At 37.5% G+C, this 26577-nt stretch overlaps 1 protein-coding gene and 1 pseudogene across 1 annotated transcript; one reads left to right on the top strand and one right to left on the bottom strand.

The window, feature by feature from the left end:
• Positions 1-5621: 5621 nt before the first annotated feature.
• LOC126620827 (uncharacterized) lies at positions 5622-15923 on the top strand. Its single transcript, XM_050289152.1, has 5 exons — positions 5622-5796; positions 5897-5962; positions 8195-8272; positions 10363-10426; positions 15266-15923. The coding sequence occupies exons 1-5, from the start codon at positions 5746-5748 to the stop codon at positions 15520-15522; spliced, it is 516 nt and encodes a 171-aa protein (XP_050145109.1). The 5' UTR covers positions 5622-5745; the 3' UTR covers positions 15523-15923.
• A 278-nt stretch (positions 15924-16201) lies between these two features.
• On the bottom strand, positions 16202-22663 carry LOC126622871 (probable LRR receptor-like serine/threonine-protein kinase At1g56130; annotated as a pseudogene).
• Between the last annotated feature and the right edge of the window lie 3914 nt (positions 22664-26577).

Genomic DNA, 26577 nt, shown 5'->3' with positions numbered 1-26577 from the left:
ACTGGTAGTATCTTTATAAATGAGTACATGAGGCGCTATAGAATGATACGTTCTCATGCCACAAATAAGTACCTACAACAGGATCTTGCTGCACATCTTTGGGCCAAAAGAAGCATGGAGTAGCCTTTTAAGTTTTATGTTGTTAAATGTTTTTAAAAATGTTGTTTAAGTTTCATGTTGTTAAATGTTTTTTTATGTTGTATAATTTGTATGTTGGTTAATGTTATTTAATGTTGTTTCATATTGTTTAATGTTGTTTCATGTTACTTAATTTAATTTAATGTTGTATAAATGGCCTAGGAAGTTATAGGAAAAAAATAGAATTGAAAAAAAATATGAAACAAATTTTGTGAAATAGAAGTTATAGGAAAAAAATGGAATTTAAAAAAAATATGAAACAAATTTTGTAAAATAGAAGTTATATGAAAAAAAAAATGAATCAAATTTTGTAAAATAGAAGTTATAGGAAAAAAAATAGAATTTAAAAAAAAATAGAAACAAATTTTGTGAAATAGAAGTTATAGGAAAAAAAATGGAATTTAAAAAAATATGAAACAAATTTTGTAAAATAGAATTGAAAAAAAATATGAAATCAAATTTGATTCATATGAAAAGGAAAAAAAAAGGGAAAAAAGAAGAAGTTTAAATTCATATAAAAAAACAAAAAAAAAAGTTAATACAACGACTACTAGCCGTTATATTGAAAAATTTTCAAATTATTAGTGTCGGTTATAACCGACACTAATAGTAATTAAAAAAAAAATTGCCTTTGAATAACTATTAATGTCGGTTATAACCGACAGTATTAAAAAAATCCTTCTTTAATGTTGTCGATTATAATCGACAGCAATGGGAAAACCATAAAAAAAAAATAGCTAGCCCGGGGCTAGCTGGCTGGCCGAAAGCAGCCAGCCCTTTGGCCCTTTGGCCCTTTGAAATTCAGTGGGGCCCTCCCAGATTCCAGAGCCCTCTGGCCTAGCCCTCGGTTGGAGACGGTTTTAGGGCTATTTTCAGCCCTCTGAACCCTTCGGTTAGAGATGACCTTATCCCCAATTTTCAAGATTATGCAAAACAATGTGACATTGCCTCACTGTTTATCTTAACATTGCCCCTATGTTTTTTGGTATCTTTGTTTATCTGTCTGAGACATGAGTGCATGGTGGTCACATAATCACATTACATGTTTATTTATCAAACTCTTTACGATTTCTGATTCTTTCACATCTCAGACAATAGAAGGATCTTGAACCCGAAGAAGACAACAAATGTCCGGCAGCTATGTACAGGTGAAATACAAGCATCTGTATTTCATTCGAAAATCAGGTGAAATACAGGTGTTTTTATATGCAAAAAATTTAGATATGGTGTCTTAATAACTTTCTCATGCTATTCTATTTGATTTTTTAATCAAAGTTTTGTAGTTCTTAGATTTGGTGGATCTTAGTAAATTAGGTAGTAAAAAGTACTCTTTTGCTTATTCTCAATGTAGTCAAAATTTCTCAAGACGATTTGAGTGGGGAAAAACAATGTCAAACATATGTCGTATACATAAATGTTTCTGTTGGTTGTGAAGATACACTATGGAGTGTGCATATTTGAATTTTCAGTTTCCTCAAGTGTAATCAATCTCCCATTTCATTATAGAGACCTCACGTAGTACTTAATTGTTCTCCACTAAGATGCATGCTTCAGTACAATCGAATGAAGAAAAAAAAAACCATTGTAATGTTGGTATTTCGTATATCTTACTTATAACTACGTTTTCTATTGCAAATTATTGCCACAACAATTTATATACGCGAGGTTTATGTGGCTATTATGCATGCATTGTTTTCTTCTAAGTGAGGATACAGAAGTTTTCCTCATTATGCTCCTATGCCCAGTTGGTCGGGTGTATATGACATGCAGTGAGCTCAGGGACACAGATAGGTTAGTTCATCCATTATGTTGAGCCTGTCTTGAATGGTATCTTGGCCGCCGCGTTTCAGATGCTTAGGTCTGTGATTGAAGTGTTATATGTAGTTTTTTCTTTTCAGAATTCATAATATTTGCAACTATAAAAAATAATATACTTTTATACCTCTGTTTCTCTTTTCTTTGTTTCATGAGAAATGAATTGTCATTGGCTGCACTATAAAAAACAATCTTTCTGCATTATTCTCCTCTTCATACATAATTACATGATTTTAGGTTTAACTAGCAAAAATGCATACGCGATTCTGTGGATTTTAAAATCGTATAAAATATGTAGAAAGTTATAATGCGTACATATAGTATTTACATACATGTGAAATCTATTTACAACCCTAAAAAAAGGTTTCAACTTTGACATAACAAAAACAGTTTGCACAAATCTTAGCAAGAATTAACTAATATATATGAAGGGATCTCCTACAATGAATAGTTTGCACAACCGAAGACAATATAGCAAGAATAGAAAATAAAAAACCTTTCCTTCTGTAAAATTTATATTATGACACAGTAGCAACCACTTCTAAGGAATGTTGGAGATATACTCTAGGAACCATCAAAGGTATTCAGGCCAAAGAAAAACACCATCACATCTCAAAAAAATAAAGACAAAGAAAAATTCTCGAAAATAGTTAATTCAGTAGAACCTAACTGAACACTCATAAATTCAAGAATCCATGTCAATTATATTCATAGAATTTCCAAAACACGGCTCATCTCAAGCAAAATAATCAAAGGAATCCCTAAGGACTCTGTTAATACAAAGCTCTTAAAGCTTTTGGTCAAAGAACAAAAAAAAAAATTTAACCTCGTACAGTTCTCTAATTGAAAGGCAATTGCAGGCTGCAAAAAGAGATGTATCTTATTTTAGCAAAATGAATTCCAATTGGCCACAAACCAAAGCCTTGACCAAAATGAATTGCACTAAAGTGTCAACCAAATTCGCAAACATTTAAAAGTTCTTCGATTTTCACACACCAAAACAACATATCAAATTAAAAAACCAATGTAATGTTAGTGAAATAAATTCGCACGGTATTTTAAGCTGTAAAACAATCACCTTGCAAACGAATAGGCACATCTGATTATTCCAAATCCTTCCACCTCCATCCTAGAATTCGTCCACTGTGTCACCGCAAATACATGTAAAAAATCCGAGAAAATCAAATGCTAATGAATCCAACTCTACATAGTCTATGCAATGAGTCAAATGCAATGCATCATATGATAAGATCAAATCCACAACCTGGTTTTCAAATTGCTCATAGATGACCAAGTCAGTTTTCTCTTCACATATTCCCATTTGCTGTCACGCAGGAATTACTACTCCCATTACTCACAGCTCCATTAGTGGACTACCCGTTCTGCTGCGGCTCAGTCGTTTTCTTTCTACCAAACTTGGCATCATAAAACAATTGAAAATCTTAAAAATATAAATAATTTTAGATGAGATAAATCCACGAATTCTTTATACAATCCTATCCATTAGATCAAGATTCGCAATTGCACAATCTGTTCAACCAAAATTTAATCCAAATCTACTAAACTCTAAGCATGTAATTAATCCCAAAACAAAAATTATATTAAAATAAATTTGAAAACAGAAGCAAGCAAAAAAACAAAAGCAAATAGAAGATTTGATTTTGTTTGCATATAAAATTTAAAAAGTGCATCCATTCAACATCCACGTTATGAAGCCAAGAAGTGGATTGAGTTCATATCAGCCACATCATACCCTTATCTCAATCATTACACTATCTAAATCGTAAATTTGTAGCAAATGCATCGAAATAACATAGTGGTACATTGTGTTGATACAATTATATAGACATGTTATCATTGACATCCTAAAGTTTTCGTGTATACATTTGAAAAAAATGAAGGGAGAAAAAAGTGCAAAGCAAATACCCATCAGGAATGATATCAGAGATTTCGATGGGAGCCCAAGACACCAACATACTTCCAACACAAAGCACGCTTCCTTCATAGTCCACACTATTCTTTATACCTTCACCAGCAAAAATGGAAGAATTGTAATAATTAGTGCTTAAAGTGAAATTAATAAAAAATTAATTAAGTAGTAGGCAGGTACCCCCAAACTGAGCTGGAAATCAACCAAAAATTCGGATAGAAATTGAAAATCCCAGACAAAAAAAAAAAAAGGCGAACACAACAGATTGTTTTCCCAAAATCCACCCAGCCTTTGCTCGAAAGAAACAACGATCAGCAAAGGGAAACACAGAGACTCTAGTTCAAGTAAAATAAAACATTCAAACAACTCAAATCAAACATTCAAACAAAGTATACTGTCGAGATAAGACTCACCAGGAAACCCTAGCTTTTTTGGGTAACATTTTCTTCGAATTAAATTGAAAATTTGAAGAAGGTGAGAATCGTGACGGAGAGCGAGAGAGAGAAACGAAAGGAAAAGAAAAACGAAAAAGAAGTGGAAGCAGGAGCTCCAACGATGATCAAAATTCAGTCCCGAATTGAAAAAAAATACGTGAGAGAGAAAGAGCGAGAGACAAACCTAATTCACTTGCGGAGGCTAGGGTTCCGGGCTTGAGAGAGAGCTCGAGAAATCTGTGGAAGCAAATGAAAGGGCTCTGCTTTTCCACCTTTCTTCCTTTCCCAGATGACTAACACGCGTAATTTAATTTCTTCTGGTGATTTTAAGGCTTTTTAAGTGTGCCTAATTTAATTTCATTTTTGTGGTTTTCGATTTGCAGGTGGATGTTTGAATTTTTTTTCCTGTGATTTTGGGGGTTATGTCTCTATGCTACGATCTTGCGTGTGGTTGTCTAATTTGATTCGGTTTTTGGTTTCAGGAAATGAAGCTCGCGAGGAATCGCCGCCACCAACGGAACCTGGAGACTTGGACTATCAGATTCTCACTCAATCCGAGTGGTGCCGGTGCTGAGAAGCTCACCGAGAGCAGGCCCCGTATCGCCGCTGCCATCCCCACTGTTTGGGGAAAATCCATCGGAGAAGGTAAGAACTCCTCCAAATTATCACTGTTTATTTAATATTTTATTACTCTATCTTTAATAATTCATGACCACTACATTCATTATTTAAATGTTAGAGTAAAACTTTAATCATTCATGGCAGAGTACAAATACAGAGTGTAATATACACCCACTATCTCACTGTCTGGAAAAACTCACAAAGAAGATAAGAGCATCTGTATCTTCTTTACATCTCATTGTTTAAAATTTAATTATTATGTTGACCTAAAACATATCACATCACACACCATTTTATTAGTATAATCCATTAGACACATGGGTAGGCTGATCACATTCACCTAAAACCCTCTTTAATCCGTACACCCACTACATCATTTTGAGTATTATTGTATTATTGCAACGACAATTTACAAGAATAAGCATTACTAGATGTGCACCCACTACAAGAATAAGCATTTCTGATTAAATTATTATTTTTGATAAACCCATTTAGAATCTGATCTGGGTTTTGTCTGGATTCCAGGGTAAAAACTGTGAAACTTAAAGGTTGGTTTGATCTGGGTTTTCCAAGTTCTGCATGAAAGTGTTGGCTGCTGCTGCTCCGCTCCCACAACGCATTTTTTACACATCGCATCGTCGATCCGATCCCCGCTCCAATCCGCCAAACAGGTTCGTCCCCCCTCCCAAATCCCTAATTCGTATTGTTTATTTCTGTCCGAATTTTGATCTGATTTTTTTTTCCATATTTCCAATAAATCATTTGTTATTCCTTCTCATCTCTCTCAAGTGCTCACTGAAATTTAAGATGTTGGGAATTTTAAGGCAAAAAGTGGGAGCTGGAAGCTCATCAGCTATGGCACACCCTCTACTTCTGCAATTTATGAACTTTCATTATATAAAACACTTGATTAATTTATTATTATGTGATTTACTGCCTAATCTTTGTGTTGGTTTAGATTTTGGGGCAGAGGATCCGCCCTGCCACATCGGCAATGAGGGGTTTCGTATCTTTGGCGAAAGAGGTAATCTGACGCCTACCATCATCTAATCTTTGGCATTTATAATCCATGCGATTGCTTAACAAAAAATTTGTGTTTTTTGCTTTTTCAGAAGATTAATTTTTCATAATTTGCTTTTTTATTTTCGTTCCATATTTTCTTTGAGTTCAGATATATTTGTTTTTTTTTTTTGGTGATATATTGCCGATGCCAAAATATCATATTTACAAGGACAAAGATAACAAGGTTCTAAATCAAATTTTTATCCTGGTTCTATTGCTGGGTTCACAAACAATAAAAGGCACTTGAAATATGGTATTGATTTTAGAGCCTTTGATTTCTCAGATTGTCTTCATATAACGAATGTCATCTGAATTTAGTTGTAGCTAATTTGTCAAAGTTTGTTGTTGTTTAGCTTTTTCAAATGGCAGCCTTAGTATTTGCCCAGTATTTTTTGCGAATTCCAAACTTTGCTTATAATTGTAGGTACGTAAAAGCTGCCAATTGGATTTGTTCCCCAGATGATAATGGCATACCTATATAATGGTTGTTCTTTTGCTTTGATGTAGAAGTAAGAAAATTGTTTTGCCCCTTATGTATCCTATTTCTTTCTGTCCGTGTGTTCTTTGTTCAAAGGTTGGTTGGTTGTTAAACTTGCTGCTGTAGAAGAGTTAATTTCTGGTAGGCAGATGATTATAGTGTTGTTCCTATTATGCATAAGGTCATGGTAAAAATATTGTGAGATTTTATGTCTACATAAATCCAGTAGTGGTTTTGATAATCAGAAAGTAATCTCTCAATATAAATCCAGTAGTGGTTTTGATAATCAGAAAGTAATCTCTCAACTTCTTTGTGATTATAGTTGTTTTGATACTATCATAGGGACTTTTATCATACTCACAAATTGATTTTGATATATCCATTCGTAGGTTTAAAATTTTTGTCAAACCCAAAATTTACCTTGCTGGGTATATTTAAAAAAGTAGTTTAATTAATCAATATTACTTTGGTAGTTTTCAAGTATATGTTAATTGGATCTAATCCTTTTGGTTTTATTTTTAAAACTATATATATGTGGTAAGGAGGGATACCTATTGAAGTTTTAAATTTCAATATGATCATCAGGTGCTTAAAGATTTGAATTTTTAAAGTGGTTCCACAAAACCTGCCAAGTGGTTCCACAAAAATCTGCAAAGTGGACGTTATGTTGCTTGCAGCAGTACATTGTTTAGGGTTTAGTTGAAAAAGATAATACAAAAAAAAGACCTAGGTAATGAGGCACTGAATTGGGTTTGAGAGTTTTGATATTATGAGAGAGGTAGGGAGTATATAGGGAGAGTGGGAGGTTGGTGATTTGTAGAAGTGGAGGGTGAGAGAAAATGAGTAGGATTCTCTACCCTCCTAATCTCTCTACCCTTCTATCCCCTCCTATTTGAACGATTACGGCTAAATTATATCAACATTTTATATTGATTTTTTATAAAAATAATAAGACAAAAAATAATGTGTGAGAGGAAGAGATGGAATGAGATGAGAATAGGAGAGTAGAGAATCATATTCTGAGAGAAAAACGGGAGAAAAGGGGTAGTACATTATATTTTGATTTTATAATTTTGGGGGTTTTGTGTTTAAACTTTTTTAGTACTTTTTTGTAGATATAGCCTACAAATGTTGACCCAAAGGTTGGACATAATCATTACTTCCTATTACAATTATTAAAGTTAATTATATTAACTAAAGTTGATTTGAATGTGAAGATGGTGGCAACCACTAACAACAAAACAACAATCTCCTTGGATAGAGGAGAAAGAACCGAAAGGTGAGGAAGAAAAGAAAGGAAAGGAGGAAAGAGAGCTTTGCACATGCAAATGTCAGTGTACATTTAAAGTAGAAGTTTTACTCTTTCGTGTTGTTGTTTATCTCGGTCTAGCTCTGGTATTTTGAGGGTCTCCGAGAATACAATATACTGTGACTCAGGTCTCATAGCTTTCTTCCTATATGATATCATATAAGTAAATGCTAGAATGCTAAATTTTAACCAAGACCATACTCACAAGCAAAATACAAATACAAAAGTCCGTTTTAAAATGAAGGTTGTGATTTATTGAAAGATGTTCCGTAAACATAGGAATTATGGATATGTAGGCATATGTATTTTAGCGTTATGTGATGAATAGGTTTATTTTTTCTTCAATTATTATTCTTTGGGTATTGCATGTCGTGATCACCACAGTCATGTTTGATGTTCTTCTTCAGGTGCTTCTTAGGGATGTTGGAGCTGGGAAATCAAGTCTAGTGTTGCGCTTTGTGAAAGAACAATTCGTTGAATTTCAGGTTTGTTCTATATCTTTCAAAGGATGCATTTTCTTTTTTATTCATACCTTTACTTTTATAGTCTGTTATTACAAGAATCAATTGCGACCCTTAGTTGGTGGTATTATCTTTACAACACATTCAAAGCAGCGAATAAAATCGCAATTGCTATTTGTTCTGTCAACTAGACTACTAGAGTAGTACTATAGAAATATCTGGTGAAAGCAATGAAGAAATCACTATGATTGATCTGCAAAGAAGCTCTAATAAGTTACAAGAGAGTAGCAATGTAAATTGAACTGCTTATTTTATGGATCAATTCACCTATCTCTTGCTTTTTCTTTCATTTGGAGATAATTGTGTAAATGTTTGGTTTTGTGAGCGTTGCTCATGTAAAATGTGTGTTGTCTGAATTGCTAGATTTAAGAATATGATTGTACTCTTGTAGCATTTTAGTTAATTTTTCTATGAATATTATTCATGGTTTGAAAATCCGTAGCAAAGTGCGGGCATTCCTGCTACTGATATCGATTCTGGAAGCATGCCGAAACAAGGCTGTTTGGCCGCAATTCACAAGAATTGCTCCGCCTCCGCCCTCTTTGCTGTTGCCCGAGCAGTTCAAATTCAAACAACAACCTCAATTAGGCTTCCACAACATCAACAACCCTTACATTGATCTGTACTTCCACTGCATCAAGGGACAAGACGCCATGTCGACAGTGGAATTCCACGAAACTCTGATGAACTAAGTACTTCCCTCGGCCTGGTCGCACAATCCTCTAACCACCCTCAAACTCATCTGCAACTTCATAGACAGACGCGGCAACGGTGGAAAACGCAACCAAGACTAAGCTTTCTTCACGGCGGCGGTTTGGCTCCACCAGAACCACCCCAAAACCCTTGCTTACAATCTCGTGCCAATTTCCGGCTCATTCGGACCTAGACCTTCCCTGCATTCTCTCGCAGGTTCTACGGGGCGAAGCTCACTTGAAATTTATTGGGAGGACGAGGGAGGAGGCCGATTCAAATGGAATGGTGAATGTTAAGGAAAAGGACGCCAAGTCAAAGGCAAGCGAATTTTTGTTGAGGAGGAAGGCGATCCACACGGCCAACAAGGCGGTTCAGAGATACGAGCGCAACGCTGATTACTGCTTCTTGCACGACTGTGTTTCGGATATTTTTGCCCAGTGCTTCAAGTCTAATATTGTAAATTTTCATCATCACAAGGACCATGACCATGACCATCATGATGATTACTGCTTGGAGATTACCCAAGTGGCTACTCTTTGCCTACCACCGTTGATCATCTTATGTTATTCGAAAACATTGCAAGGAAGGTTTTCCCACCAGAATCATGCCTCCGAGAAGGGGATGGTAATGTTTGTTGTATTGACCGACTGAGGAATGAGGTTTTATAGAGCGGAGTACAAGCGAGAGCAACTGGCTGCAGCCAATGAGATTGATCCTAGCGATGCCGCGCTGCTTCCGCATGACATATTAAGCTATATCAAGTATCCTGAGCTCGAGCAAGAGGCTGATGTTAAGTGGAAGAAAATGGTGGAGGTCTACTCAAAGCAGGGGAAGCTGAAGAATTGGTTGGTTGTGTGATGTCGACAACACCTTGTAGGCGAGTTTGTCTTTGGGGCTTTTGTTGCCTCAATTGAGTGACGAGCCATAGAAGGGAAAGGTGGTCACCTAAAGTAAAAACCCTCAGCTGCATTCGATACAAGGCAAGGATCTTAATTCGAGGGCCAAATATGTGCAAACTGAAAAACTTGGTATTCGAAACTGGTTTATTATTACACTGCACTTCTTACAATGGACATCAGAGTTTATATTTATATACACTGATAAGGACACGCATGCATTAAACAAAAGCACAGCAAGTGATGTTGCAATAAACAAATGCACAGCAAGTGATGTTGCAATAAACAAATGCACAGCAAATGCTGTTCTTGCTGCCCACGATGCCCACGATGCAGCAATCACAACACAAGTGCAGAAACCATGTGGTAGATAAGCCGTAAAGGAATGTTGTGTCCATGTGCACCATTCCTTTTGTCCAGGATGTACAGCTAGTGGTTTAACAGTTATGATCCTTTCTGTTGCAGATTGCAGCGGGAAGGTTTGGTGGTGCTGACGTGGACCGGTTGTTCATTAGGGTTTCCGAACTAGGTTTATCACGCCCCCGCAAGCTGACGGGGCGTTGACGAACAGGAAGCTTGGAGATAAGTTAATGGAAGCGGACAGAGGACAAACCCTTGGTTAAAAAATCAGCAATTTGGTCTGTGGTAGCTACATAACCAACTTCTATTTCCTTGCGAATGACCTTGTCCCGGATGTAGTGATAATCCACTTCAACATGGCGCATGCGAGCTTGATAAACAGGATTGGAAGCAACATCAATGGCGCTGATATTGTCACACCAGAGACGAGGTGGCTGTAATGGAAGATATAAATCACGGAAAAGATTACGAAACCATGAGAGATGAGCAGAAGTATAGGCAAGTTGACGATACTCCGCCTCTGTGCTAGACCGTGACACTCCACGTTGCTTTTTCGAACTCCAGGAGATTAAATTATTGCCAAGAAATATGCAGTGACCGCTAGTGGAACGACGGGTATCAGGGTCGCCAGCGTAATCAGCGTCAGCGAACACAGTGAGAGTGAGAGGACTGGGTTTGTAAAGTAAGCCGTGATCATGTGTGCCTTTCAAATACCGTAGGATGCGTTTGACTGCAGCCCAGTGCGCAGTAGTTGGAGAGTGCATGAACTGACACACTTGGTTGACAGCATAAGCAATATCAGGACATGTAAATAGAAGGTATTGAAGGGCGCCCACAACACTGCGAAAAGAAGATCCATCTGAGAAAGGCTCACCATCATATAAACTCAAGCGTTTACCACTGCGAACTGGCGTTGAGATGGGCTTGGCGTCAGCCATATTAGTTTTCTGTAGAAGCTCCAAAATATACTTGGATTGAGTAAGATAGAAAGCAGAAGGCGTCCGGGAAACCTCCATCCCCAAGAAGTAGTGTAAGGGCCCAAGATCTTTCATTGCAAAATGAGTGCCAAGCTGCGTGATAAACTGAGACAAGTGAGCATTGTTGTTCCCTGTGATTAAAATGTCATCCACATAGATGAGAAGATAAATGATTGTTGAGCCATCAAAATAGGTGAAGAGAGACGAGTCAGCTTGAGAAGCAGTGAAGCCCAAGTGTTCTAGTTTCTGGGAAAAACATTGAAACCAAGCACGGGGTGCTTGTTTCAAACCATAGAGAGACCGTCGAAGTCGACACACATGAGAGTGAAACTGTGGATCAATGAACCCTGCAGGTTGACGCATATAAACTTCCTCATTCAACGTGCCATGAAGGAAGGCATTTTGAACATCAAGTTGGCAGATAGGCCACTGAAAGTGAAGAGCAATAGAGAGAATGAGCCGAATTGTGGCATGTGTGACCACCGGACTGAAGGTTTCGCAGAAATCAATGCCCTCTTGCTGATGAAAACCATTGGCAACTAGGCGAGCTTTAAAACGCTCGATGGAACCATCAAAGTTTGTTTTGATGCGATACACCCATTTATTTGGTAACACGTTCATAGAAGACTTGTAGGGTACCAAAGTCCAAGTGCCAGTACGCTGTAAGGCGTTGAATTCATCTGCCATGGCTTGGCGCCATTGTGGAGACTTATTTGCCTGTGAGAAACATGTGGGCTCAACCAAAGTATTAGTAACGTTAGTGATGCAAGCATATCTGGGATTTGGTTTTCGAATTCCTTGTTGACCACGCGTGATCATGGGATGAGTGGAAGGAACAGTATGTGAAGTGGTGTTGGCAGGTTCTATATTCACTTGAGTAGTGGAAGTTGATGGGTGAGAATGGGAGTCTAGGGTAGGTAGTGGTAGGGATTGAGGTGGGGAGGTGGCGACAATCGGTGTTGGAAGGGAAGGAGGGATCAGAGGGGTCAACTGTGGTTGGGTGTAATGGAAGGTATCAATGTCAAGGACATGGTCCAACGGACGAGAGTTTGACAAGGTCGGAGGAGCAAGTTCTTTAGATGGAAAACTTTTTTCATTGAAAACAACATGACGAGACAGAAAAGACTTGCCAGTGGTAGGATCATAACATTTATAACCTTGATAATTTAATGAGTAGCCTAAGAAAATGCATTGTTTTGATCGAAACTTAAGTTTAGAATCAGTATAAGGACGTAAATAGGGAAAACAAGCACAACCAAATACTTTGAGAAAATCATACTGGGGGGATTTTGAAAACAGTTTTTGGAAAGGAGAGACGCCATTCAAAATTTTGGTGGGAAGACGATTAATGAGATAATTTGCAGTTTGAAAAGCGTCATCCCAGAAAGTGTGAGGGAGAGACGCATGAGCAAGTAAAGTTAAGCCAATTTCAACAAGATGACGATGTTTGCGTTCCGCGAGACCGTTTTGCTCAGGATGATGAGGACAACTAAGTCTATGATGAATGCCATGTTGAGAGAAAAGGTGTTTAAAAGAGGAATTGACAAACTCTCCTCCACCATCAGATTGAAAAAAAATAATTTTGGTATTGAACATATTTTCTGCAAGCTTTTTGAAATTAACAAAGGTTTGAAAAACATCAGACTTTAATTTTAAAGGATAGAGCCATGCATAACGAGAAAAATCATCCACAAAAACAACATAATACTTGTAACCATTAATTGAATAAGAAGGAGAAATCCATACATCGGAATGTATTAATTCCAAAGGAAACGATGACTGGGAAGAAGATAAATTAAAAGGCAACTTATGACTTTTGCCAAGGGGACATGATGAACAAAAGTCATAGGTTGCATTACCAGTTAAAGGTAATTTATTTTGGGAAATTAGACTACGCAAAACAGAACTTGCAGGGTGTCCTAACCTAGAATGCCAAATAGCATCCGACACTCTAACACCGACAAATGCAGAGACTCCATGGTTGACCACATAAGAACTGAAAAATGGATAAAAACCATTTTTACTCCGGCCTTGCAAAAGCATCTTCCCCGTTTGAAGGTCCTGAACACGGTAGGAATTGGGATATAAGGTCAGTGAACAATGGTTGTCTTTGGTAAATTGATTAATGGAAATAACATTAGTAGAAGCATTAGGGCAGTGAAGGGTGTGGGGAAGGGTAAATGAGTGATGGGGTGTGTGAATAAAAGAAGTGCCAACATGAGAAATGTGCAAACCTGATCCGTCCACCACGCCATTAACATTGTCAGTGCCATTGTAGGGACGAGGATTTGAAACTTGATTCAAATCATTGGTGATATGTGCATTGGCTCCAGAGTCAAAAAGCCAGTTGTGGATGCCAGAGGGAGAGGCGGATGCCGGAGACGGTGCAGTAGCAGCATAAGCTTGGAGACGTGGAGCAGGAACACGTCCTTCATGGGCCATATTCAGACGATTGAAACAATCGATTGCAGAATGGCCGTGACGACGACATATTTGGCATTGGATACGGCCACCAGATTGGGTTGGAGAAGGAGGAGCACCAAAAACGCCATCATGAGGTTGTCGGTGTGGAGGAGCATGGTGTTCCTGGCTTTGAGGACGAGGAGGAAATTGGCCACGGCCACTATTGAAGTGACCACGGCCTCCGCGAGGAGCACCGCGACCACGGGAAGGTCCTAGACGACCTCTTCCAGCAGCAAGGGCAGTGAACCCATTTTCAAACACTGTATGAATCTTTTGACGTCTTTCTGTACCAAGAAGAAGAGCCTCCAAAGCATTATAAGTAATGGCCTCATCCCGTGCTTGTGCAGAAGCAACAGTACTCTCATAAGCAGGCCCAACATTATTTAAAATAATGGCAACAAGATCAGAGTCAGTCATAGGAGAACCAGAGAGGGAGAGAGTGTCGGCAAGACAATTAATGCGATCAAGAAACTCAGCAATAGAGGAATCACCACGATGGGTATTCATAAGTTCACTACGCAATTGGAGGAGACGGCCAGTAGACTGAGAGGCATACCTGTCACGTAAACAAGTCCATGCAGAAAGAGAACTTGTCTTACCAATAAGAGAGGCAAGAACTGTGGGATGGACCGAACTGTTGATCCAAGAGAGAACCATAACATCTTGCTGAATCCATGCATCAAAGTCAGGATTGACTTTATCAGTGAGTTGGCCAGCATCATCCTTCAAGAAGGCAGGAGGAGATGGGTTGGTTCCATCAACAAAAGACACCAGATTCCTGCTACGAAGCAAGGGCAACATATGGGCATGTCATAGGGGATAGTTGGTACGATCCAACTTGATAGTCAGAAAGTTGGAAGCATTTGGAAGAGAGGAAAAAGTAATGGGATTGGAGGAACTTGAACTGGACGCCATGAGAGAAAGAAAAATATAAAGCTTTTGGTCGTTTAGACTGTCAGCTCTTAGATACCATGAAAAACTTGGTATTCGAAACTGGTTTATTATTACACTGCACTTCTTACAATGGACATCAGAGTTTATATTTATATGCACTTCTTACAATGGACATCAGAGGTCGCACTTGGTGCGATGGCAAGTGCCTTCGTCCATGAGCGGTAGGTCTCGGGTTCGAGACTTGGGAGCAGCCGCTCCATAAATGGGGGTAAGGCTAGCCGACATTCACCTCTCCCAGACCCTGCGTAAAGCGGGAGCCTTGTGCACTGGGTACGACCTTTTAAGGACACACATGCATTAAACAAAAGCACAGCAAGTGATGTTGCAATAAACAAATGCACAGCAAGTGATGTTGCAATAAACAAATGCACAGCAAGTGCTGTTCTTGCTGCCCACAATGCCCACGATGCCCACGATGCAGCAATCACAACACAAGTGCAGAAACCATGTGGTAGACAAGCTGTAAAGGAATGTTGTGTCCATGGGCACCATTCCTTTTGTCCAGGGTGTACAGCTAGTGGTTTAACAGTTATGATCCTTTCTGTTGCAGATTGCAGCGGGAAGGTTTGGTGGTGTTGAAGTGGACCGGTTGTTCATTAGGGTTTCCGAACTAGGTTTATCACAGACTTTGATCAAAAGCCAGGACCGGATGGCTGATTTCGGGAAGGTGTTCGATGTGATTCTAGAAGAGGCAGTGAATGCGAATTTGAAGCCAGATAAGATGGTCAAGAAGGTGCTTGCCTTGACCACATACAAACACTTATTGACAGGCAACAACTTCAGCTTCTGGGCGGAGACTAAGATGTCTCCCTTTCTTCTTCTAGTTTCTGCTACTACTACTTCTCCAAAGCTCTCATTCTTTGAGTTCTGATGAGACTAAGAGAGAGTATATATATAGGTGTATATATGCTGCTAATAAGTGTGTGTGTGTGTGTGTGTAACTAATACTTTTGTAGAGAAGAGCAAAGTGAGTGACAAGAACTAAAAAAGTGGGACTGGAAAACGGTAGGCTTATAACGTTCAAATTCTAACGGTCACTTTCAATGGAGGCAATAGGAACGAATAAAATGTGGGGCCTGGACTTGTTGCCTCAAGTGATCTCGCACTGGCACTTCCAAATGTAAAGAAAAAAGGCACAAAGATAACTAGACGAGCACCATAGCCTTAAACGGGTTGATCTTGCTTTGGAATTTTTTATTGATTCGAGTTTACTTTTCAACTGAGATTTGCTTTGGTGAGCATGAACTTCCCTACATTTTGGTTTTACCCGGCCCCACCGTTGAGATTGATCGACCAACAATTAACAAAGTTTTATTATACATACTTGGTTATCATATAGAAAAGCGTGGTGCTATTCACACCTATTTTTACCTCCACCCACCCTTCTCAATTTTCAACCGTCGGATCGAATTAATTAAAAATATCAAAAGACAAAAATTATAGAAAAATTATGTGAGAAGTTAAAATGGGAGTGTGAATAGCACCAACTATAAGAAAAGAAACATCCATTTTTTTCCTTTTGATTAAAAGAGGAGATTTACACCGTAACATACTAACACAAAATTGACTCAAATATCTATAAAATTGTATCTTATTTTAGATATACATCGTCATAGCCAAAACCTTAAGGGCAGAAAAGACCCAAGGACAAGCACAGGGGTGCACAAAAGGATAAAAGGCATTCGGAAATCATTTCCCATTATTTATCACCTTCCTTCTCCTACAATGCCAACGAGCAGTGATTGAGTGACGTTTACTGGAGAAGGCGCATGCTTAACCCCAGGGGTGTGCTAGGCACATGCTTAACCCCAGGGGTGTTAGCACCACTTGCATTGTTGCCTTCAGGCTGATAGTTGAGGCGAACATTACTATGCTTGGACGCAGTTGATGGGGTATCATCCTCCACCAAAAATCAACCTGTTGAAAATGTTGTTACATCTATAAAATTATAATCTGTCAAATAGCTTGGCTTCGACATAACAGTGCCTATGTCAATGTCTCTAGAGAGCATTGCAACCACGCATGACATAGATGGCCTTGCCATCGGTGATCCCTGTGTGCACAAAAGAGCTGCTCTTATCAATCTAGTTGCTTCAGTTTCTTTAAACTCTGTCAATCTCAGATCCACCAGCCCTAGAGTTTGGTCGTTTTCATGTAGAGTCCCACCTGAAAAACATTATGCCACGGTCAAAGGTAAGTATAAATAAGTTTTTCACAACAATGCCTAAATGAAGCTAGGCGAACGCAATTCCTACCCATTCAAGAAGATAAATCTTTTCTGGATCCAAGTTATTGTAAGAATTTGGTCTCCCGCTGAGGATCTCCAAAACAATGACTCCAAAACCAAACACATCAGCCTTCTCTGTCAAATGTTTAAACAATGCATACTCCGGTGCCAAATAGCCTCTACAATGCAAGATAATCAAATGGTTGCACAATGTTGCTTGAGATCATTAGAGGCATTATTAAAATGTGTGTTAAAATTTCATGCAAGTATAAATGTGTGTGGCCATAATGTATGTATCCTCTGGAAAAACAATAAAGGATGGCTTACATTGTCCCTGCAACCCGGGTGCTGATGTGGGTTTTTTCGTCATCATAAAGCTTTGCCAGTCCAAAATCTGATATTTTTGGGGAGAGTTTTGCATCGAGCAAAATATTACTCGCTTTGACATCTCGATGTACAATCCTTGGCCTTGACTCCTCATGAATGTAAGCAAGTCCTCTTGATGTTCCCAACAATATATTGAATCGAGTAGGCCAGTCAAGGTGCAAGTTACTTGTTCCTGAAATATTAGTGAACATATCCAATCAAAAACATTTCTTAACAATTTTAGAGTGCTTGAAACTGCAGACATTGTTGTTTCTATGCAACCTAAAAGTAGATAGGTTTGTACCAAAAAGTGCCTGATCCAGGCTCTTGTTTTCAAGATACTCATAAACCAAAATGCGGTGGCTGCCTTCGATGCAGCATCCATACAATTTCACTAGATTCCGATGTTGCACAGCATATATGGTAGCAATTTCAGATACAAATTGACTCTTCCCTTGGTGAGATGCTACTGAAAGTTGCTTCACAACCACTACTCTCCCATCAGAAAGTGTACCCTACAATGTACACAGAAACACAATTTAGTGACATGAAAGGAAAGAAAAAAAAAGCTTTATTTTCTTCTCTTGCTCACTCGCTCTCCCCATTTCTCTTGTCATTACTTCCAAGTACATGATATTGATGTAATACGGATTTCACCTCATAAACAGGGCCATATCCTCCCTTTCCTGACTTATTTGAAGGATTAAAATCTTCGGTTGCAGCTCTCAACTCAGCATAACTGAAAATATTTGGTTGAGGGCCTAATCCTAAAATATCTGCACATTCACGAAACAGTGTGACATAAGTTTTACTTTCATGAAAGCATTCTTGTGTGTGTTAATGTCAGAGTAGAGAAACTTGAATTGAATACCACTAATAATATGGTCATTTACCTTCGTCGTCCTTTTTTCTGATTCCCCCCCTCGTATATAGAATCGCAAATATTAATAGTAAGCTCACAACTCCAACAAGAACTGCAATTCCAACTATCAACCCATTCCTGCTCTTCCTTCCTGGAGTAGTTGGTGGAAGCCCAGAAACTGTTAGTGTAAAATCTGAGCAATAAAACAGACGAATTCTTCAGTGTCAATTAACAGCAGAAAAATACATTTAAACCATTCACAGGAAATCTCTACTAGTTAACACAAATTATACCTGAAGCAGCATGGACGGCTGCTATTAGTGGGCCGTAATCACATGCCGAAGGTGTGCAACAACTCCCTTTACCAGCCCAGAATAGATGAATTTCAAGATAATTCTCTGACACGCTAACATTGAATCTTTTCATAATTCCTAGTTTAGCCCCACCTGCCTCCTTGGATATGTCAAAGTCCTTCATCCTTCGGGTACCCTAGCAACCAAATGAAGAGGTAGGTGATAATTCTAGTCTCCTTTAAATGAAGAGGTAGCTTAAAACATCGAAAACCTGTCCAATGAGGTGTTTACTTCAAATAAGTTAGATTTTTATTCTATAAGTAGTCTTACCGGAATATAGATATCAAATACACGCCGTCCTAGACTTTCCCATTTTTGAGAAGTGCGACTTTCATAAACCGTCTCTGCAAAGTGCAATGTTACAGTGTAAGGCCCATTCTCAAGGCCCAGGCCATAGTATCTCAGTGATCCTGGGGACACCCTTGAAGTCTGGAAAAGCTCCGGGGTCACATCTGTTCTAGTGACTTGTGCAAGGGTGTTTACCAGAAAAAATGGGTCCTTTCTCTCAGAAAACAAACCGGCATTGCTGACAGCCAATTTCTCTGTACTGGTTACATTGAATGTTGCTGGGCCAAGAGCTGAGTCTTCAGTCTCATACAATATGCCATCACTTCCCGTCATTTGTTTTCCACCACAATTGATTGAGAAGTTTGCATCTGTAAAGTTTCATGTAATACCAGAAGCCAGCCATGATTAGCGATGAAACGTCAAATTGAAGACTCATGCTAATGTTCATCAGTCACATATTTCTGACCAGTTATGCGTATTACTGAACTTATGAAAACATGCTTGCAATCTATATCCATATGTATACATAACTAGAGAAGCAATGCCTTTTCCTCTGACATGACGTTGCATTAAAATAGTAAATGATGGGTGACATAAGAGCAGATTACATCGTGGAGCATTTCGATTGCATGGAAAATTTCTCTGGAGGCAATTCAATCCAGGAAGACTGCAAACACAGAGAACAATTATTAGTTATCCCGATAGAAACATATAGTGGAAGAGTTGTGATAGTATTGCTCGTCTAAAACGAGTAAGAGAAACTTCAACTCACGTTATGTTTGAACTGTCAAATGTGAAGTTGTTGACCACTAAGTTCCTGCATAAAATCATTAATCAATCAACATATGAAGAACTATATCTTTATCAAATGAAAATTCCATGTACAAGATCAAAACTTTGTAGGCAAGTAGCACTGTGAAAACAAATCTCAGCTGTAATTTTTTGTCCAAACGTATTCTGGTGATTTAAACTGTAAAATGAAGGTGAAAGATAAAAGGACACGTACATTTGTGACATTGTGGTCACCCACTGCGGAAAGCTTCCTGATAAAAAATTGTGAGACTAATCTCTGCAAATAACAAAATAGAATCAAAAGACACAAAATGCATGAAAGTTATCAAGAACTTGTGTAAGATAGGATTAGAATGCTTACGAATATACACAAACACATACATGCACCGTGCATTCTATATGACTACTTTAAGAAACGAGGACTTACATAGTCTGAAGTTGAAAGCTCTTTTGGCTCGGAAGAGGTCCGGAGAGACTATTGTTTCCAAGAATCCTGGCCATTTCGATTATAGTAGAAGGCACCCAGAAAAGAAAAAGAGATGAGCAAGAAAAAGGTCAGATCTGCACAAAATCTAGAAGGATTAGTCGAGATATTCTTCAATCAAAGTAGGGAATGTTAAAGATTTGATAACTTATGTATGATAAGGCAAGAAAAAGATAATAATAAGGACGGGGATTACAAGGATGTAAGAGAACTCATGGTGAACAAAGAACTTGGGAGTTGGCCTGTCAAATTGTTGAAACTCAGATCCCTACAACACCAACGATAAGTTGAGAGGAGCAATCAGAATGAAAGAAAACTAATTGGTCTCGCTGGGACTCAAGCTTGTATTTGCTGGTACGTACAGTGTCCCTAGATATAGATCTCCAATATCAGATGGGATGGTATCAGTGATTAATGCGTTTCGTAGATATCTGTATTCCAAAAACATAAAATTTGATAAAAAAGTAGATCAAATTTCAAAAGGAAAAAGAAGTTAGATGACAGTATCTGGATCGATGAGAATCTTCACTTACAAAAGAAATTAGATGACAGTATCTGGATCGATGAGAATCTTCACTTACAAATGATACAAATGAGTCAAGCTTGTCAGATTTTTTATGAAATCAAGAGAGGAGCTCCCATTGTATATATCACTGATTCGCCTACATCATTATATGCAAAATAAACTGAAATCCCGTCTTCGGAGAGAATTACAATTTATGAAACATTTGTACTTACAGAGTGTTCAACGAGGTCAGTCGAGAAAAGCTGGTTGGTATTGGGCCTTCGAAAGAGTTCCCTTGAAATCACCTACAGAAACATATAAGAAGCTTGTGAACAAATTATCCATCTCAGGTCTGCTTTCATAAACTGCAAAAGATCAAAGGTTTCTCTACTTACAAATCATAGAGTTGTGTCCAATTCCCTATAAAATCAGGTATCTTTCCTGAGAAAGGACTGTCCGATGCCCAGCTAAAATTCAAAAAGTTGACATATACTAAGCTCATCCAAGAAAGCAATCTCAAAGTACTGGATAAACTAACAAATCTAAAATACGATTTAAGAGCCGTTCTTACAGGGTTTGCATGTTGGTGAGCTTGGCAAATGTTGAAGGAATTTCACCACCGAGTCCACAGCCGTCCATGTAACTGTGAAAATCATAAGGCAACTGATTAATACCCATTTCATACGATAAAGTGCAATTTTTGCTCATCCGTAAGGAATTAACATGCAATTCAAATTTGATGATTTAACTAACCACTTACAGTTTCTCAAGCTTGACTAAATTACCAAGTTCTGGTGGGAGTGTTCCGGAGAAATTATTTGATCCGAACGCCCTGCAAGTCATGTTGAACAGGCAAACAATTACTTGAAAGCAATTATTGAAAGGTTCTGTATCTAATGTTTATGACACAAAATTTTACTGTACGCTTTCTCATTTTTTACGGCTTACAGCAGAACTAGCTTCTTAAGGTTTCCAAGCTCCTTGGGGATGGGCCCAGAGAATGAATTGACGCCAATTGTCCTGAATAGAGATGTCAGTTAGTGAAAGATAAGCACCATTAAACTTAATTACATTACATAACAGGAAACTAGTTCTGCATTATTCAATAAAAGCATAACGATTTTTTGTAGATTACGGCATAAATAGTAGCGAAAAGGTGTAAAGTACATAACTGTAGATTATGATATTCAAAATGAAGTATACAAATTGCTACGGGTCTCATCAGAAGTATGAGTACTTAAAAGAAATGTTCTCTCACTACTTACAATGTAGTCAATGCAGACATATTGCCAATGAATGCGGGTAGGGGACCGGTGAAATAATTCCGATCGATCCTTCTACAAAAATTGAAAGGAAGTGTAATCGTTAACTCTTAATCGTACAACATCACCATATTTTTGTTGAAATATCACATCGGCTAGAGAAATGAAGAAAGAAGAGTTTAAATATCCAAATCTCACTCCAACTAATGTCGAGGCTCTTTGAGATAAACTCACACCTGACGGATTGTGCAGGTGGTAACAAGTTGGGTCAGTATCTATGTTCTTGGAAGTGAGTTTTTGGCCCGTCTCTCTGATAATTCTACAATTTTTATTAGGGAACTTTAACGAAAAGCTCCCGGTACTGTTCACTTTAACGAAAAACCACATTTTAAAACTAAAAAGTCAATCCTGATACTATACACTTTACCCTTTATTTTGTCATTTTCGTTAAAACTCAAAGTTTTCAAACCATTTTCATTCGTTTTACATTTTTAATATCCAATATATGATTTTGATGAACCAAAAACAGAGAAGGGAGTTGAAAAAAATTCATACAAATCTGTGAGATATCTCAAAGCCACAAATTCTTTTGGAAACACCCCTCGTTTGTTAAGAGCATACACGCTCCTGGAAAGCAAAAAGATTGAACATTTAGAAGTACATAAAATGGAGCGACACAGTCAAATTATGACGTTAACATGTATAGGTAGCAAGTGAAAAATCAGCATTGGCATAGAAATCTTGTTCATAAAGAAAGTAGTTTAACATACAGTTTGGTGATGTGGCATGTAGCTTTGTTGTCGTAAGTACAGTCTGATGGCAGGTCCACTGCAGGGTTCTCCACTGATCTTCCACTGCACTTGTGTATCCCATTGTTCAAATATTGAGTTCAACACCCTCGCTGCACTCTCAGTTAATTCAGTCCTTGTGTGTATTATATATAATTTGACTTGTGTTACCACTTACTAGACTATCTCGAATCAAATGAGAGATCAAATTGATTATTACAAAGGAAAATTACCCTTAATTTGGATGTTTTGTATATGGAAAGAAAAAAGGCTATACAAATAAGTTTCTCGAAATGTAGTCGAAAAACACTTAAAATGTCATTTTGTTGAGGGAAAAAAGCCCAGTTCCTGGTCAAAAACACTTAAATGTGGCAAAGTGTGTGTGTGTCTAGGGATAGGGGAGAGAGAGAGAGAGAGAGAGAGAGAGAGAGAGAGAGAGAGAGAACCTTCAGATGGATCAGTGGTAGCATTTTGAGCAAAGGACAGCTGAAACCAAAAGCAGCTGAGGAAGCAGAGTAATTGTATCCTCATCAGCAACTTCATCTTCATATTGTACATGTGCAGAACTTGCTCTCCTCGACGGCGTGAACTTAAACGACCAACACTTATATTCCGACTGGCTGAATTATGCATTGCATGCAAGAAGAAGACCATTAGATTTTAGTCATATATTGACAACGTATATGTATATAAATATTGCAATGTCATAACTCAACGTATGAAGTCGTTGCAATGTCAGACCACCGTTAAATTTTCTGGTAAATAATGACGTGTCAGAAACGAGACCCACTTTTTTGCCAACTTGAATAAAAAATTAATAAATTTTTTATTTTTTATTTGACAATTAAAATTAACTTCAAAAATTTTTTAAAAAAAACCTCTCCTCCTTGTTCCCTGGAAATCGTCCCCGTTCCTCCAATCACTCCTTCCTCCGCTCCCCTTCTTCGTTAAACGCAGCTAATTTTCGTCCTCCTCCGAGAACAACTGATACACCGCCAATCGCAAAACGCAGGTGGGTTTCGATGGCAACCCAAAACCAGACCCCAAATAAGTGGGAATTGATGCAAACCAAAACCAGACCCAAATCATCTTGCTCCAACAGTCTTTACATAAAACTAATTTGATTTCTTCATCATAAGTTCACTAAGATTTCGCAAAACTGAGAATTAGAAACCATCCCCTTATCATTTTCCCTCTCTTCATATCCCATCACCGACTGGGGCTTTCGCCCCACTGCCATTTCTTCAATTTCTTCTTCTTCACCATTTTTCTAAGAAAAACCACCAAACAAAATTGCAAAGCGAGAGTTCCAGAAAGCCAAAACGAAGAACCCCACAAAAACAAAACCCAAAACGAAAAACACAAATACAAACCCAGAAACGATTTCTGGGAAACGAAGAGAAATTTTTTTTTAATTAAGTTTAATTGTTAAATAAGAATTAGTAATTTATTATTAAATAATTAATTTTTTATTCAAGGTGGTAAATGAGTGGGTTCCACCCCTACCACGTCATCATTTAATAATTAAATTAACAAAAAATTTAAACATTGCAACGAATTCATATGTTGAGGTATGACATTGCAATGTTTAAAACATGAGATATGAAATTGTGGTTCGACCAATACTTAAGGTAATTTTATGTAATTTATCTTATAATATATTTTGTCCAAGTTGCATGATCAAATGGCGGCAACTTTTTTAATTTCCCACCTAGAGTTGGCCAAGACTTTGATCATATTAGTTGAATTGTATATTGTAATATTGCACATTGAGCTGCTTTAGCGTTGAAATATTTATGTACAATTCTAGATTGTTAATATTTTTCTAGTTTAAAAATTAAGGGATTGACTTATGCATTAACATTCTTGCTCAGTTGGTCAATTACTGTAATTATGGCTAGGGATTTTTCTCGATAGCAAAAGAACAAAGGATTAATTCTTTGTTAGTTGGTGATTTTGATATGACATCAAACCACAATGTCATTGTGACAGTTCTTAAACTAATCACATTATTATGTCTAACAAGAAACATGACACACTATTCGATTAGTTTTTTTTTTTCCTTTCTAAAAAGATGGACACTAGTGTCGAACTACGATCATCCATCTTTTTTGGATTCAGAAGACGCTAGTTGAAAATTGAACCCTACCTACCAATGACCTTGTTCAAGCAAGTACGCATATTACAAAGTATCAAACTCAAGACTTTGATGATTAGCTTAAAATATTGCTAAAATTACATGTATATTGTAAGTTTGTCTGGTAAAGAATAATATTTCATTCATAATTTTGCGTATAAATACAACGATAAAATGAATTTTAGATAAGTGGAAGTGGATTTTTTCAAAGAAAAACAAAGGTGGGATTTTCTTTTAAAAATAAAAAATAAAAAATCTCGGGTGGAATTTTCAAAAGTTGTGGCTGAACTGAAAATTCGATCGGGATGAAAATACATGCAAGTTGAGTTGAATGATGCAATGAGAAAAGTCAAAAGATGATATGTTTTGGGAAAGGGATTTTCCCCATATCCACTTTATTCTTACATCTTAACCGTTCATCATATACCATATGATCAGTTTTCGTCAGATACTATTTGTGTTTAATTTTAAATAAAAAAATCAAATAATTTCTAACCGCACGGATGGAATCCAATTCCTATGTTTTGGATGACGGAAAGTCATACTGCCACGTATGAACCCACCACCATCCCACCCACCTTCGCTTAATTATTGCGATGACTTGTTTTTGTTTACGAAATTTCTTATGTCTTAATTGGGAGTGAGATAATTTTGTATGTACGTAAACAACTTGCTACTAACATCTTAATTGGGGACGACTAAAGTACTTGTAGGTAAACGACTCAATTTCTCTCAATTAATATATTCAATGGCAACGTCTTAATTGGGATTGACATACTTTTCTATGGATGTAGACAACTTGCTTTCTCTCAGCCTATATATTTGCTAGTAAAGTCTTAATTAGGACGACTGAGGTAATTTTGACTTGTTTTCTCTCGGTCTATATATTTGCTAGTAAAGTCTTAATCGGGATGACTGAGATAATTTTGTACGTATGTAAACAACTTGCTTTGTCTCGGTCTATATATTTGCTAGCATAACGTCTTAATTGGGACTTTAATATTTTCTAGCGTCTAGAAAAATTCGTAGATTGCTAGCATCTAAAAAAATTCATAGTTGCATACCGGTCAACGAATTAAGATCCAACTTTTGAGTCTTGACTAATAGTATCAATTAGAAAATACGCCCGCGCGTTGTGGCGGGAACAACTATTTCATGAGTAACTACATGAATAAGACACATTTAATCTGAATAAACTTAACACGATCATGAATGAACAGAGGAACACATAAGTGAATAAGGTCGATAAGCAGAACTTATATAATCATGTTAACTACAAACTGAGAAATGACTTTCTTTCCTGCATAAAAATTTACTAAAGAAACAGAACTTAAGTAATCATGTTAACTACAAACTGCACTACAAAAAATTTGAAGTATTTCCAAGTATGTTGAAATCTGAAAGGAAAAAGATGATAATTCTTCTGACCGCATAAGATTATACAATAAACATAAGATGGTGTGATCTCATAAAACTCATTATTTAGGAGAAATGAAGATATAAACATAAGCAAACCGCTTTCAGACTTGCCAAATAGATCTCATAAAACTCAGTATTTCTAATTCGTTTTCAGACTTACCAAATGTAATCTCATAAAACTCAGCATTTAGGAGAAAGAAAGATAATCTTGAAACATAAACTTAACCATGAAATTCAGTTCTTAAAACCGAAAGAAAAGATTATGGTTTCTTAGTTTCTTACCCAAATCCACCAATTTGAATCAAATTTCTGCAGCTCAGCTTGAAATCTGTTTGAAATGACCTCAATGAACACGAATCTTGTACATGCGAAACACTTTAGATGAAGTTGCGAGAATGGGTGGTGATGAAATTGAAGAATCCACCAAATTCCAAACAAATTTT

Source organism: Malus sylvestris, chromosome 5, assembly GCF_916048215.2.
Source record: "Malus sylvestris chromosome 5, drMalSylv7.2, whole genome shotgun sequence".
NCBI lineage: Eukaryota > Viridiplantae > Streptophyta > Magnoliopsida > Rosales > Rosaceae > Malus > Malus sylvestris.
Note: the sequence above shows the minus strand (reverse complement) of the source record. Positions and strands in the feature narration are given on the sequence as shown.

Bases quoted from the DNA above. Each gene is read 5' to 3' on its own strand.
- LOC126620827 (XM_050289152.1), top strand. From the start codon at position 5,746: ATGTTGGGAATTTTAAGGCAAAAAGTGGGAGCTGGAAGCTCATCAGCT. The intron at 8,273-10,362 runs GTTTGTTCTATA...TTTCTGTTGCAG, and splicing joins AACAATTCGTTGAATTTCAG to ATTGCAGCGGGAAGGTTTGG. The intron at 10,427-15,265 runs GTTTATCACGCC...TTTCCGAACTAG, and splicing joins CATTAGGGTTTCCGAACTAG to GTTTATCACAGACTTTGATC.